Source organism: Heptranchias perlo, chromosome 34, assembly GCF_035084215.1.
Source record: "Heptranchias perlo isolate sHepPer1 chromosome 34, sHepPer1.hap1, whole genome shotgun sequence".
Lineage (NCBI taxonomy): Eukaryota > Metazoa > Chordata > Chondrichthyes > Hexanchiformes > Hexanchidae > Heptranchias > Heptranchias perlo.
This window is the reverse complement of record NC_090358.1, coordinates 24,526,388-24,541,360: the sequence shown is the minus strand read 5'-3', so window position 1 is coordinate 24,541,360 and position 14,973 is coordinate 24,526,388. Positions and strand designations below refer to the sequence as shown.

General features: G+C 41.9%; 1 protein-coding gene across 1 annotated transcript in view; it reads right to left on the bottom strand.

The window, feature by feature from the left end:
• Window positions 1-3,102: 3,102 nt before the first annotated feature.
• The window catches only part of efl1 (elongation factor like GTPase 1), a 228,278-nt gene continuing 216,407 nt past the window's right edge, over window positions 3,103-14,973 (bottom strand). The window contains exon 20 of the mRNA XM_067971612.1: window positions 3,103-4,978. Within this exon, the coding sequence (XP_067827713.1) occupies window positions 4,790-4,978 (189 nt within the window). The 3' untranslated portion in view covers window positions 3,103-4,789. The remainder of the gene's footprint in view (window positions 4,979-14,973) is intronic.

Here is a 14,973-nt window from a genome sequence, read left to right as displayed (position 1 = left end):
TATATGAAATTGGGATCCAGAAAATCTACTTGTGACAATTTGTTGAAGCAAGAGATTCTAAAAAAATGTTAGTTCTAGAGTTTGAAGTGTAGTCCTAGAAGCATATGGCTACAATCTGCACAACATTGAGGACAAAACAGAGAAGTTTATAGCGACATCTGCCAGCCTTTAGTTCTACAAGTACAACATATGGTGCTGCAACTCTTTGTTTTCACAAATCTATAGCTTGTAACAGGTGTGGGTACTTCATGACTTCTTACAATTTGGGAGTGAAACTGGGTGAACCGGACCAAGGCACAGGTGAAAGATCCTTCCAGCGTGACAGTTTTAGCCACTTGTTACATTAAGGACCACGTTCTCTAGCAATGTTCTTTGAAATATTTTCCATTCTGTGCCATTCTGAGACACACAGTTGAATAATTCATCAGGCATAACAGAAAATGACTCGAATTTTACCAGTACAGCTCCTTAGTGTAGAGGGTCTCCATGGTGAGGGAAATGAAGATTAAAATGAAGGTTATCTGCTACCAGGTATTTGTACTAATTTTTTCACAGTAATGTGCCCACTTGGTGCAGTGGTAGCACTGTCCTACTGAAGTAGAAGGTTATGGGTTCAAGCTCCATTGTAGGACTTGTGCATATAATCTAGGCTGACACTTCAGTGCAATACTGAGGGAGTGCTACACTATCAGAGGTGTGGTCTTTTGGATGAGATGTTAAACAGAGACACTGCCTGCCTGTTGAGGTGGACGTAAAAGGCCCCACGGCACTATTCGGAGAAGAGCAGGGGAGTTCTCCTGGTGTCCTGGCCAATATTTATTCCTGAGTCAACACCTCCAAAAACAGATCAACCAGTCATTCGTCTCATTGCAGTTTGTGGGACCTTGCTATATGCAATTTGGCTGCTGTGTTTGCCTACATAAAAACAGTGACTGCACTTCAAAAGTGAAACACTTTGGGGAATCCTGAGTACACTATATAAAGTTCATTCTTTCTAATACTTTGGCAATGGTGCGAAACTCCTTTATATTGAAAGTACTCGCCCACCTTCTCTTTCCATCTCTAACTGGGCCCGTAATATTACCCCTTTGTGTCACTGGAATAACCTAACTGGCTCCTCTGTATGCAGAAGCTTCCCTACCACAATAAAAAAAGACATGGCCTTCGCATGCATCAACATAGACTGCAGCCTCCCAACTATTAATGACCTTTAGAACAACATTTTTCTTCAATTTGTCCCAGATAATTTGTCTTTTCTGGGCGTACTTCAGCCAGAGATCTAATCTTGCCCTTAAATTCATCCGTCTGGCTGCCTCTCTTCCTAGACTTGTGGGCCAATAGATAAACTTCCAATGTAGGACTGCCTTTGAGGCGTGGGTAACCACCCCCACTACCTGAAATATAATCGCTCTCAAGTACCATTTAATATCAGCCCATATTTAAGTTGTCAGCTAAGTTCCAGAGCAGAAGATTGTCCCACATCTACCTTTAGGCTCAGCTCGGCAGCCCCTCACTCGCAGTTAACGTTCACTAAATCCTGTTGTCAATTAATGGCCCAAAGGATACTGGGTGGGAGTACTGCACCCAGCCAAGAATAATGTTCATGGCCAGTAAAATAAATCTATAATGACGTGCTGAAGATTGCGTGCAAATATGCACTTTAGCAGTAATTTTAGAAGCTCCTTATAGTCATGAATGGAACAAGTACATTAATAAAAAGGAGATGCTGATGCAGTAATTAGCACTCCTCTCTGCATATTAAATCAATATGATTACAGATAAGTGCATAGCCCAATCTGAGATACCATATGATAAAATCTATTAACAGCTAGCATCTAATTGTCAGCCTGTATATTATCACCAGAGTGTACCAATTACCAATCTGACACATAGATTACCAAAAACCTGTTGCATGCACAACTTCATAAGATTAATGCTTATAGGAGAGAGATAACATTTTAAATAAAACATTTTTTTGCAATGTTTGTGCATCAGTTGCAAGTGTAGAGGTCACCCGTCAAATTTTCAGCCTTAGTGCATTCTGTAAACTTAACCGCTACTTTAAGGCTCTCTTTGTGCTTTGCAACATGACAGGCTGGTCTTATTAGGAGCTGTGTTTTTTTTTTAGTTTCTTAATTTTAATATTCAATTTTTCAGTCTTTTTTTAATATTCATTCTCGGGGTGTGGACATCACTGGCAAGGCCAGCATTTATTGCCCATCCCTAATTGCCCTCGAGAAGGTGGAGGTGAGCCGCCTTCTTGAACCGCTGCAGTCCGTGTGGTGAAGGTTCTCCCACAGTGCTGTTAGGAAGGGAGTTCCAGGATTTTGACCCAGCGCCGATGAAGGAATGCCCAAAATATGCCCAAGTTGGGATGGTGTGTGACTTGGAGGGCAACGTGCAGGTGGTGTTGTTCCCATGTGCCTGCTGCCCTTGTCCTTCTTGGTGGTGGAGGTCGTGGGTTTCGGGGGTGCAGCTGAAAAAGCCTTGGCGAGTTGCTGCAGTGCATCTTATAGACAGTACACTCAGCAGTCACGGTGCTCTGATGGTGGAGGGAGTGGGTGTTTAAGCCAGTGGATGGGGTGCTGATCAAGCAGACTGCTTTGTCCTGGATGGTGTCAAGCTTCTTGAATGTTGTTGAAGCGGTTTAAGATATGATTAGTACAGTCACTGAAATCTCCGCCTATAATATACTGTGTTGTAATTGAAAACTGATCTCTGAAAAGATGAAACCGATGCTATTTAGAATCCTTAAGTGTGAACCAGAAGAAATGGTACATTAAGACACAGGAAAAAACAAAATCCAAATCAAAAAACAAGAGCTACTTTGTGCTACAACAATCTACAATAAAAAGTATTTTTCTTTTGTGAGGTGTTAATGATTAAGAATAACAGGAAGTGTCTTCTAATATTTTGAGTTTACACAGATAATTTCCATTATAAATGTGGATATAGGAATTTATAATAAGAAAAGCTGATAAAAAAGTGAGACAAAAATGTGACAACAGGAGGTGAGGTTTTATAGACAGGAAGTATACACAGATGTAAGATTTTTAAAAAGATATATTGAGGCATCGTGAGTGATTTAAAATATAACTTCTTTATTAATGCAGCATTTCACGGAAGAAATTAAATTATATCAGTTGTGTTAGAAAAGTCTGTTTTTAACTCCTGCACTCATGGCCAATTTGTTCCTTATGATTTGCAAATGTACTTGAATGTTTTAAAAATGCATTAATATTATTTGGCTACAATTTTTACCTCTTCCTCCTCTGTTACAGACCCCTCCGCTGCCAAGAGGGCAGAAAACCTGCATCAAAGCTTGTGGACAGCATGTGCATGACTGTTAAACTGGTTGGCTCTTGCCTGATTATTGATTGAGTGTCATGCAGAAGTCCCTTTGTACAAAATGATGGTACTAAAAATGTGATCTTAAGCAACATTTCACATTATAATAACAATGTTTAATCAGATTTTACAATACAGGGAACTGACAGTTTTATGCATCACAAATTATTAATCAGAGCTGATCTTACATCAGTATCAATGTACAAATGTCAGACTTGAGATAATTACAATCTATTCTTAATTCAAATATTCAACTTTTTTAGCACTAAATTCCCACTTTGCTATGTTATTTGCATTTAAATAATTGGATAATCCAATTTTTTTTAGTACAAAAAACAGCCTAGAATTATCAGGAGTAGACAGTACGACTGCCATTTGGTGCTAAATGAAAGAGGTGGAACCCGAAACCAATTGGAACCCTCATAAAAGCTGATTACTTTCTTCTGCTACTATGTGCTTTGGGCTAAGGCAGAAAAATGCAAGCAAAAATCTACATTTATACCAAACACATCCGAGGCTGGGGGTATGTGAGGTGGGATATATATGTACAAATAAAATGATTAATTTCTTTCAAGATTGCTTTTCATTTTCCCTCCACTCTACAATCAAAATCTGTGGCGGTACTAGTAAGAATTAAAACTGTAACATATTAATGAGATTGCAATATTGACAGCAAGTGGAACCATCCATAAAGCCTCAATGGGGTTAAAATGTTTTTGTAAGCTAATTGAATCTGTTGTAGGGACGAGAACATACTGCAATGCTCAACAAGATGTCAGCTTCCTGAAAGTGTGACCTTTGTTGACATCTCCCATATAAACCCATAGTACAGTGCAGCTAAAACACTCGTTCCATTTTGGAATATATAGCACATTTCTTCCTGCAGCATTATTTCAAAATGTGGCTGATTAGTTTTAATTTTAACCTGGCGAGATTAGTCCACAGGGAGAGTTTGTAAGCACTACATTCTTGAAATCTCAATCTTGATTGTCTGAATCAGGATTAGGGATGATTAAAGGACTTGACGCTGTTGCTTGAAACCCTAAGGTTTGTTGGGAGTAATTCAAAACAGACCAGATCAACGTCAAATGCAAAACATCTATCAACTGCACAGGAAGCCACACAAACACCTGAGTTCATTAGCCACAGTAATTTCAGTTTCAAGTAACTGTAGCAGGTTTTCATTCATTAAAAATTCTATCACATATAACTCTATCGTGTTTTGGTCAGATTGTAACTTTAGCTGTTGGCATTTTGTACTCAACAAGTACAAGGGATCAAAATACAGAAGGTTTGATTTGAGTTTGAATGTAATCGTATCAAATAAATTAATATATCTTGCCAACCCTCAATTATGCAAATTTTGAATTTCATCTCCAACCTTCTGACTATTCTTTACACATGAATAAGTATCCTTGGAAAAGTTTATATCCTGAAGCAATTATTTATTTTTACTGAGAGTTCTCTGCTTCTCAGCATGCTCAACAATCTTCTCTTCCACATACAGCCCTTTCCGTTTGCGCACGGTATTCATGTACTTGCGTGCCTGGTTTACTGTATCTGCCTTTTCTCCAAAGTGCAAGTACTCTTCTTCTGTTGTGGGAACCCAGTAGGGATCACTGGGAATTACCTGCATCACAAAAGAGACAGAAACAGTTACAAAGGAGTTGAACCTCAGCACTACAAAGAATCTTGGGGTGTGGTAGAGGGAACGAACAACTATGGATGGAAGATTAAAATGTTCCCTGCTTTGTTTACGATCAGAGGCGGGAGTAACATTTGACATGAGAATAACCTTCTCCGTCAAGTCAGTATATGAATAGTGCGTGACCAGCGAAGCTATGTGTAATTAAGCACAGTATTAAAAAGGGGGTTTGTGCACTTTTGAGCCTTTAAGATCCGAATGCTAGTGCTGCAGAACAAAATACTTTCACCACCTGCACATAGGCAACGAAAGGAAGAACAAATGCAGAGCAAAGGTGTTCTTGGCTCCAAATACAAACTGTAACCCCAAATTCGGAGTAGCACACCCATTGGGTAATTGGGGAACTACTGAATGAAGAAGTGCTTCCCCTCAATAAAGCAGGGAGAGAACCATCAGTGCGGAGATGCTGCAGGATGCCCTAGTGCACTTCCCTGCTCCAGACAGGATTGGCGAAGGCCTGGGGCAGGTCTGCTAGCCGTTCAATAGGCCTAGGTGGATTACTGATGGTCTCCACCAAGTACAAGAAATATAACATGTTCTATGGTATATTTTCCAGGGGTCAACCTATTGGCGTGGAACACGCGAGCAAGGAGTGGGGAAATCGGCAGGTGAAGCCCTTTCACAAGATCCCCAACTTATTCGTGCAGCATTCAGTTTTTCGGCTGATGCACAAAATGTGCCAGAGCTAAACTGCAATATTCAAATTCATTTAAATAAGGCACCGTGCAATTTTCCAGCCTGTCTTGGATAGGATTGCACCATGAGCTCAGACTGCCCATCTGCAGTCGTGAATTAGGAAGTGTGAAAGAGCTCTTAAACGGGCAGACACGTTTTTGTGCAATCTAAAAAATATATATATTTTTCTAATACCTTTTTCAGTTGTGCTTTTGTTCTTTTTATAATTATTTTTCAATTCTCTCTGTTAAAAACTTATTTTTGTTTTATTTCCAAAATAGGTAGGCATTCATTGAATAGCCAGCAGAGATGCCGAACATGATGTTTTCCCTCCAGCATGGATTTGTGAGTCTTGAAACTATGCTGTGGGATAACAGATTAATGCATTTTTCTGAAATGCCTCTTCTTTTTTAGTGGAGCGTTAACTCATTTAATATAAATGCAGACAGGGAGAAATTTCAAATGAATGTGTTAAATCTTTTGTACCTATTCTCCCCATGATTTCAAGCCCACAGGGGATTACATTTCCTAAACGTTATTTGTATTCAGTCAACAAATTACAATTTTTAAAACAATATTATTTAAACGCAAAGCCCAATGCCAACATCAAGGTTTGCAGGGTTTACTGATTACGAGTGCGAGAGGCTGAATTAATATTAGTTAATGCCAGTGGCTCTGTGTGCTTCGGCACCAGTTGTGCAGATGATCATTCAGTCTCCTCGTGCGATCAGGGCTCATCAACTCCTTCAAACCATCCCCCTTATATCAGCAGTGCTTATTATTTAAAAGAAACAAAAGAAAAGAGAGGGGGAAAAGGTTGTTTTAGTTGATTCTAGTCCTTTTTAAGCTGGTTGATTTTTTTTTTAAAGGGGCACCGACAAGTAAAACTTCCTCCCTAAAACCCAGTGTACTAATTATAAAGATATAAGGTACATTTATAATTTGAATGCCAACCAACCAGCAGTAAATACTGTGATCGTATTGGTACGTAGGTTGCCAGCACAAATACTAAGCAGCATGGACTCGCGGGAAAGTAGAATCACATCTTGTTTTAAAAGGGAATTGCTTGAAATAGAAGCCATTCAGCCCATCAAGTCTGCAGTGGTGCTTTTCTCCACCTGGTCCAATCTTACACTCCTGCTCTCTCACCAAGCATCTTAAGGCTTCTTTTTCAAGCAACTATTCAATTCCCTTTTGAAAGAATTCATGGACTCTGCTTCAACGATAGTTTAGAGCAGAGAACTCCACATTCCAATCACCCTCGGTGTAAAGAATCTTTTTTTCTAACTTCCCCTTTAATTCGTGTGATCATCTTGAATTTGTATCCTCTTGTTATAGCTGACTGACCAATGGAAACAATCCATCACTAGTTATCTTCTTTAAAGCTTTCATTCATAATAGGGTAGATGGAGAGATGTCTCCGCTTGTGTGTGAGAGTCCAAAACTAGAGGCCGTAAATATAAGATAGTCACCAATAAATCCAACAAGGAGTTCAGGAGAAACTTCTTTACTCAGAGTAGTGAGACTGTGGAACTTGCTACCACAAGGAGTAGCTGAGGCGAATAGCATAGATGCATTTAAGTGGAAGCTAGTTAAGTACATGAGGGAGAAAGGAATAGAAGGACATGCTGATAGCGTTAGATGAAGTAGGGTGGGAGAAGGCTGGGGTGAAACACAAACACTGGCATGGACCTGTTGGGCCGAATGGCCTGTTTTTGCGCTGTAAAATTCTATGTAATAATCAGGGCATCTCTTGACTTACTCAGTGCCTGTGAAAAGAGTCCCAACTTCTCAGTCTCTCTTCATAACCGTAACCCCTCAGTTCTGGTAATACTGCATGAAGATGCAAAATATACACCAGAGTTTACAGCACTTGGAATTTCGACGTTCCTCAGATTTTTATTTTTTATTTTGACAGTTTGAGGGGGAACAAAAGCATTGCATTAACTGAGCTTTGCAAAGTTAAACATAAGCTGCTTTGTTCAGCAAATCTTTTGACAGAAGTATCCCTTCAACAACTAAGAAAAAAAATGTAACCACACCGACAGGAAATCTCAAAAATTACTTCTGTAAAACATAAAGCCTCTTTCGCAGGAGACAATTATGACAAGATTACCTTTTTTTTATTAACTTTAGCCTTCAAGCCACTGGGTTGGAATGCCACTTAGGATTTATGCTGCTAATAGCATGACCCAACACTTGCGCAGCAGTCAAAAATCATAATTACTGCACCAGCACAGGCAAGTCCTAGCACCTGGTTGGGGATCTAAGCTAGTGAGATGTCTAATTTAGAGAACACAGATGGCAGTGAAACCAACGGCAAGATTCACTGCAAAACAAAACCCTTTTCTGCACAGAGAATTCAGGGCAGTGCCGGAGGGGCATATGTCACCATACATCTGCTTCTGTTTAGCAATACAGAATTTGTGAAGGCATAGCAAGACTGAAAAAAAATATCCATTTATCCTGCCAGTCAAGGGGCTCTGCTCTCCGAGATGAATTATTTCCATACGATAGATCATCTGTTTTCTTTTCCTCTCCTGAAGGCACTGGGTGAGGGGGTCTGCAACCCTCAGTACCTTGTTCATGTGGCCCATTCTTCATGGAAGTGAGGGGTTAGGGTTCTGGCTGGCTATTCAGCTATGTGGGTCATCACTGCCAAGCCCAATCCTGCCCTTAGTCGAAGTCCATAAAAGCACACTTTCCACCAGGGATCACTGGACAGTGGTCAGTCGTGGGAACCTAGCTGATTTCCCCTCCTTAGCTCAAAATTACTGATATCTGTAGTATCCCTTCTGTTGCCTTGGTTAAGGTTAGCTAACTCAGCACAGACCTGGAACCAATCCTGGGGACTTCTTCGTCAATGTGGCTCAGTAGTACAATGAGTGGTGGATTTAACTAGGTTTACTTTCTTAATAAGATTTTGTTCTCATTGAAAGGATGCAAACAAATAACAATTTTGATGAGATTACTCAGCCTCATTACTTCCCAACATTTGAGGATGTGCATAATTAAAGTTTATTTCATTCACTCTGTTATTGAGCATCACTCATCATTCTAAGCATGTTTACGTTGTGTGATGACTTACATTTTTGAAAATCTTTTACTTAAATGTTTTAGCTTCTGCGTTTCAGCCCATTCTCCTGGACAAGCCCTCAGTTATATGTCCCCAAGAGTGTTTTCACTTGCCCTGATATCTAGGTAAAATAGTATAGCATGCTCGGGATAATCAAGAGAGAACTCTTTTTTAGATTCCTCCACCTACTGGCTCTATCCTTATCTTTGCCAGGACAACGCTATGCTAGACCTTGTTTTAGAATTTAACTGCCAAACAGATTTATTAAAAATTTCATATCTGTGTGCATTTCCTGCCTATAAAACTGTACTTTCTGTGTCATGTTTTTATGGCACTTTTATGCCAATGTTTTCAATAATAAATTTCTGTTTCCACGTTTATAATGGAAACTGTCTATGTAAACTTGTCACACTATAATTACATTGTCCTGCCAGTGGTGGCATGGTAGCACCTCAGTTTTGGATCTCCCAATTCGGCGATCTCCCATCGCCGAATCCCCCACCATCAACATCCTGGGGGTCAACAGTGACTAGAAACTTAACTGGACCAGCCACATAAATACTGTGGCTACAAGAGCAGGTCAGAGGCTGGGTATTCTGCGGCAAGTGATGCACCTCCTGACTCCCCAAAGCTTTTCCACCATCTACAAGGCACAAGTCAGGAGTGTGATGGAATACTCTCCACTTGCCTGGATGAGTGCAGCTCCAACAACACTCAAGAAGCTCGACACCATCCAGGACAAAGCAGCCCGCTTGATTGGCACCCCATCCATCACCCTAAACATTCACTCCCTTCACCACCGGCGCACTGTGGCTGCAGTGTGTACCATCCACAGGATGCACTGCAGCAACTCACCAAGGCTTCTTCGACAGCACCTCCCAAACCCGCGACCTCTACCTTCTAGAAGGACAAGGGCAGCAAGCACATGGGAACAACACCACCTGCACGTTCCCCTCCAAGTCACACACCATCCCAACTTGGAAATATATCGCCGTTCCTTCATCGTCGCTGGGTCAAAATCCTGGAACTCCCTTCCTAACAGCACTGTGGGAGAACCTTCACCACACCGACTGCAGCGGTTCAAGAAGGCGGCTCACCACCACCTTCTCAAGGGCAATTAGGGATGGGCAATAAATGCTGGCCTTGCCAGCGACGCCCACATCCCATGAACGAATAAAAAAAAAATTACTGCCTGCACTGCAGATAACTCCTACGCTCCAACCAACTCTACTTCCCAAACTGCCATGAGTTTTGCTATTTAACTATAAAAGTATTACATAGCAATAAGGACAGAACATATGACTTTGAAATAGAGACGGAGTTATGTTTGCACACCCTAACCCCAGGCTCTAAAATCTCCTTGCATCTGAGGACTACACTTGCAATGCCTTAACTAGTAATATATATTTTTACAATAGTTGTTAATCCTTGCTAGCTCTTTGTATAGTCCAATCCACTTAATTCAATGTTGCTTAATTCAAATCATTTGATGATTCAACATTTTTAAGCACCAAATCTTTACTTTGCTATATTGCTGAATTCAGATTATTGGATATTTCAAATTTTTAGCACAAAATTGACTGAATTATTATAGATTGTAGTAAAAAATAATAAATAGTTCACAACTGCTTGCTAAACTATACTATAAATAATTTTATTTTCCTCTTTTCTCATCAGCAGGAAAAATCTACCACAACTTAATCTCTTTGGCAGTTCCTGTCTTCAAAGGCTTGAAATTTGTTGTTGTATGCAATGTACTTTATTAAGGACCAACTTTTAGGAAAGTTACAGTTGTGTCTTATAAATTAAAAATGAAACAGTTAGGAGCCCTTCAATGATTAAGTTAACCTCAGTTATCGCCACCAACACCCAATCACATTTATTTCTACTGGAGCAGAGAAGGCTAAGAGGAAATTTAATGGAGATTTACTTCTCAGGAGGTGGGCATCACTGGCAAAGCTGGTATATATTGCCTATCCCTAGCAGTTTGATATACCTGAGTGGCTTGCTAGGCCACTTCAGAGAGCAGTTAGGAGTTATCTCCGTTGGTGTGGGACTGGAGTCACATATAGGCTGGACCAGATAAGGACGGCAGGTTTACTTCCCTAAAAGACCATTAGTGAACCAGTTGGGTTTTTACGACAATCCAACAGCTTCATGACCACTTTTACTGGTATCTGATTTTTATATTTCCAGATTTATTTTTAAACAATTCAAATTCTCAAACTGCCATGGTGAGATTTCAACTCTTGTTTACTGAATTATTAGTCCATGCCTCTGGATCACTAGTCTAGTAACATAGCCATTCTGCTACCGTAAGATAACATGTTTTACTCGAGTGAATAGGGAATGGCCGTTTCCTCTGGTTGGTTTACTCACTAACGAGAGGTCATCAATTTAAAACTGTCACTGAGAGAGTGAGGAGTGAGGTTAGGACTTCCACTACTACTTTCGTATGCAAGAGAGGTGATCAGCAACGTTCAAATAACCAAGTACAGATTGGCGAGCTAGTGGGTAGTTTCAGAAATGGCTTGGTGCAAGTCTGAGATGCTGCAGGCACACAATCGAAGAGGGCACTGATTTACAATACGGTCTGCCATGCGATGCTCTGAAGCATCCAGGTTGAAACCTGGAAGTTCTTTTGTGGTGACGGCAATCAGGTGTTTGTTTGGGACATTAGCATTATCCCAGAACTCTCTCCAGTGTGTCTCAGGACTGAATGAGGACATTTTGAGAGCATTGGCCTGATCCCAAAAAGGCTTGCGAGACTTCAGTCGTGTCTATGGAAGGTTCTGGAGATCCTCGTGAATTGGATAAATTCAGGTTGGCTGTGGTTTGATTCTACTCACGGGCTATACATGTCGCTCTCTGGCTTTTGTTTGGGGGGTGGGGGTGGTATTATATTTGTCACCGTGGGCAACCATTGAACGGGTGTTGATTTTAATGTTCTAGTTATAATTCTCATTGCAGAATTAAGCTGTCTGTGTAGAGATTTGGTATGTGAGCTACCTACCTCATACTGGTGTGCAATATTCAGTGGTTGAATATACCAGCGCTCATGTGGAGCATAAATACTGACATAGATCTGTTGGGGCGAATGGCCTGTTTCTGTGCTGTAAAATTCTGTGTAGAGTGGATGTTCGACGTGTGTACGCGTCGGCACCCCGTGTTGTGCCCACAAGTTTTTGGACGAGGCTAGTCCTTGGTTTTCCTTTTTTGCATGTCTTTTCAAGATGAGGTTTAATAGTCAAGCTTCTGTCCAAGGTTACACCCAAGTATTTTGGATAGGGCTCACTTTGAACCCGTTAACCGCAAAATGCTTTGCTGTTTAGATGAAAAGCTGTTACCGTGGAATAGGAGGCGTTAGGCTGGAGTTTCCGGTATTGAAAGTATTCCGCCATTATCTTCAAGTCCGTAGACAGGTTAGGAGAAATTTCTTTACATGGAAAGTTTAGAGCATGAAATGCTTTGCCACAGGGAGTGGGAGGGGAGGAGAGCATTGCATCTTTTAAGGAAAATTTGGATAAGTATTTAATGCAGAGGAAGATACAGGGCTATGGGGAGAGCGCAGGACAGTGGGATTAGTTTTGGATTGCTCTAGCACACAGCCAGCACAGACACAAGGGGCCGAATGGCCTCCTTATGTGCTGTAACATTCTATGGTTTAAATTCAACTGCACTCCAAACACTATTTCTTTTAATGTCACTGTACTACTTTGCCCAACGTCTGATAGTTCTGCACTTCTTATTTTTAACGAAGTTTACTAATATTGATGTACCATTTCCATAGTATTTTCACACACAAGCTAACTTGAATTCAAAATATAGACATTTGTGCAAAACAGCACAGATTCCAGGCTTATTCCAGCTCAGTGGCAGTGAAATTACTGCAAGATTTTTGGATGAACTACATAAGAACTCTTATTCATTACCACTTTTGAAATAAAAATAAAGCCAGGAGATAACAGCAACTCCAGCAGCCTATGAAAAAGGAACAGGCAGGATAACATTTCAGGTTTCCCCTTTGTCAGGCCTGCCGTGCATTTTCAGCATTTTGCCTTTTGTTTCAGTCGTTATAGCTCCATCTGCCTCAAGGACATATTCAGTTCACAGTTACAAGAAATGGGACTAGCTATACTGCTGAGCCTGAACATGAAGCTGAGCAACGTTAGTAATTTTATAAAACCTGAGCTGCTCTCAAATTCATTGTTTCTAACGCTGACCTCAGTGGAAATTGCAGAACTCACTTTACAGTGTAATAAGAAGCCAGCCAGTGATGTCCATATGTTCGGAAAACTATTTTGTGTGATGGAGTTTTTCAAGGAAAAGTCATTATACAAGAGATTGAATTACATGAAGTATAATGTCACGTCTTTTCTTAGCACCCATTACTGGCAGAGAGTTTGTGAGTTGCTCTAATTCAAGATTGTGAGAAAACACCAAATCTGTGACAAGAAACTCATGTGATATACCGTGGGCTCTGTTGATTTTTAAGAAAACAAAACATAAACTCTGAAATTAGGCTGTAAGACACCAGCACACAAACACTTAAATGTCTTTTGCAATTCCTTTCTCCACTAATTTAGTAGAGTTATTTCTAAAATAGCAGGATAAGGAATTTCTTACAGAAGTGTTAAGTGTGTGTCTGTTGGTGTCCTAGGGTGTTAGTTTCCGCTTCTACAAGGTGCTATTGTGGGACTGGAAGCAATTGCGTCACCAGTGATGGCTGTACAAGACATGCAAGCTGCTGGGGGGGAAAACTATGGCTTCCAGGTCACGTTAACTGTCTTGAGCTAATCTGCTGATCTGTGTGCTGTCAGAATAAATCTGTTACTGTTAAAAGCAATACAGTGCCTTTTCTGGGACAAATTGTGCTGCTATTTTAATATGTTTCCGAAAAAAAATGCAAACTCAAATCCCAGATGGCTCAGTGGGTAAATGTACTTTGACACTGAACCATAGTGACCAGAAAGATCCCAGTTTTGGTCTATGCTGAGTTAGTTAGTCACAGCTGAGGTGGTGGGGGAAGCAGCAACCAGCTTCAATCACCCCAGCCTAGGGCGATGAAACAATAATTAGACAGGCTTCCTCACCCTCCTTGTAGTCCACAACACCTTGATTTAATTGTCAGGGTGATGGGTGTTGAATGTGGGCACTAAAATTCCCCAATATTCATCGATTCTCACTCTTTCAGCCTGGCACTCTCTTCCCTCTCCCCACAATTCATTCAGACATTCTATCTCCCCCACACCCCAGTTAATTCTGACATTCTCCTTCAGCTCACCATTCAGGGGATTCATGCACTCTCCTTCCTCCCTCCCCATCCCTGCTGAGGGAAGGGGGAGAAGATGGAAGCAGAACTCTGGGGCCGGTGGGGGGGGGGGGGGGGGGGGAAGGAAGGAGAGTGCGAGCAATAACTGGGGGAGGGAGGAGAGTGCGAGCAATAACTGGGGGAGGGGGGAGAGTGCGAGCAATAACTGGGGGAGGGAGGAGAGTGCGAGCAATAACTGGGGGAGGGGGGAGAGTGCGAGCAATAACTGGGGGAGGGAGGAGAGTGCAAGCAATAACTGGGGGAGGGAGGAGAGTGCAAGCAACAACTGAGGGAGGGAGGAGGGTGCGAGCAATAACTGAGGGAGGGAGGAGAGTGCGAGCAATAACTGGGGGAGGGAGGAGAGTGCGAGCAATAACTGGGGGAGGGAGGAGGGTGCGAGCAATAACTGGGGGAGGGAGGAGAGTGCGAGCAATAACTGGGGGAGGGAGGAGAGTGCGAGCAATAACTGGGGGAGGGGGGAGAGTGCGAGCAATAACTGGGGGAGGGGAGAGGGTCCGAGCAATAACTGGGGGAGGAGGGAGGGTCCGAGCAATAACTGGGGGAGGGAGGAGGGTGCGAGCAATAACTGGGGGAGGGAGGAGGGTGCGAGCAATAACTGGGGGAGGGAGGAGAGTGCGAGCAATAACTGGTGGAGGGAGGAGAGTGCGAGCAATAACTGGGGGAGGGGGGAGAGTGCGAGCAATAACTGGGGGAGGGGGGAGAGTGCGAGCAATAACTGGGGGAGGGGGGAGAGTGCGAGCAATAACTGGGGGAGGGGGGAGAGTGCGAGCAATAACTGGGGGAGGGGGGAGAGTGCGAGCAATAACTGGGGGAGGGAGGAGAGTGCAAGCAACAACT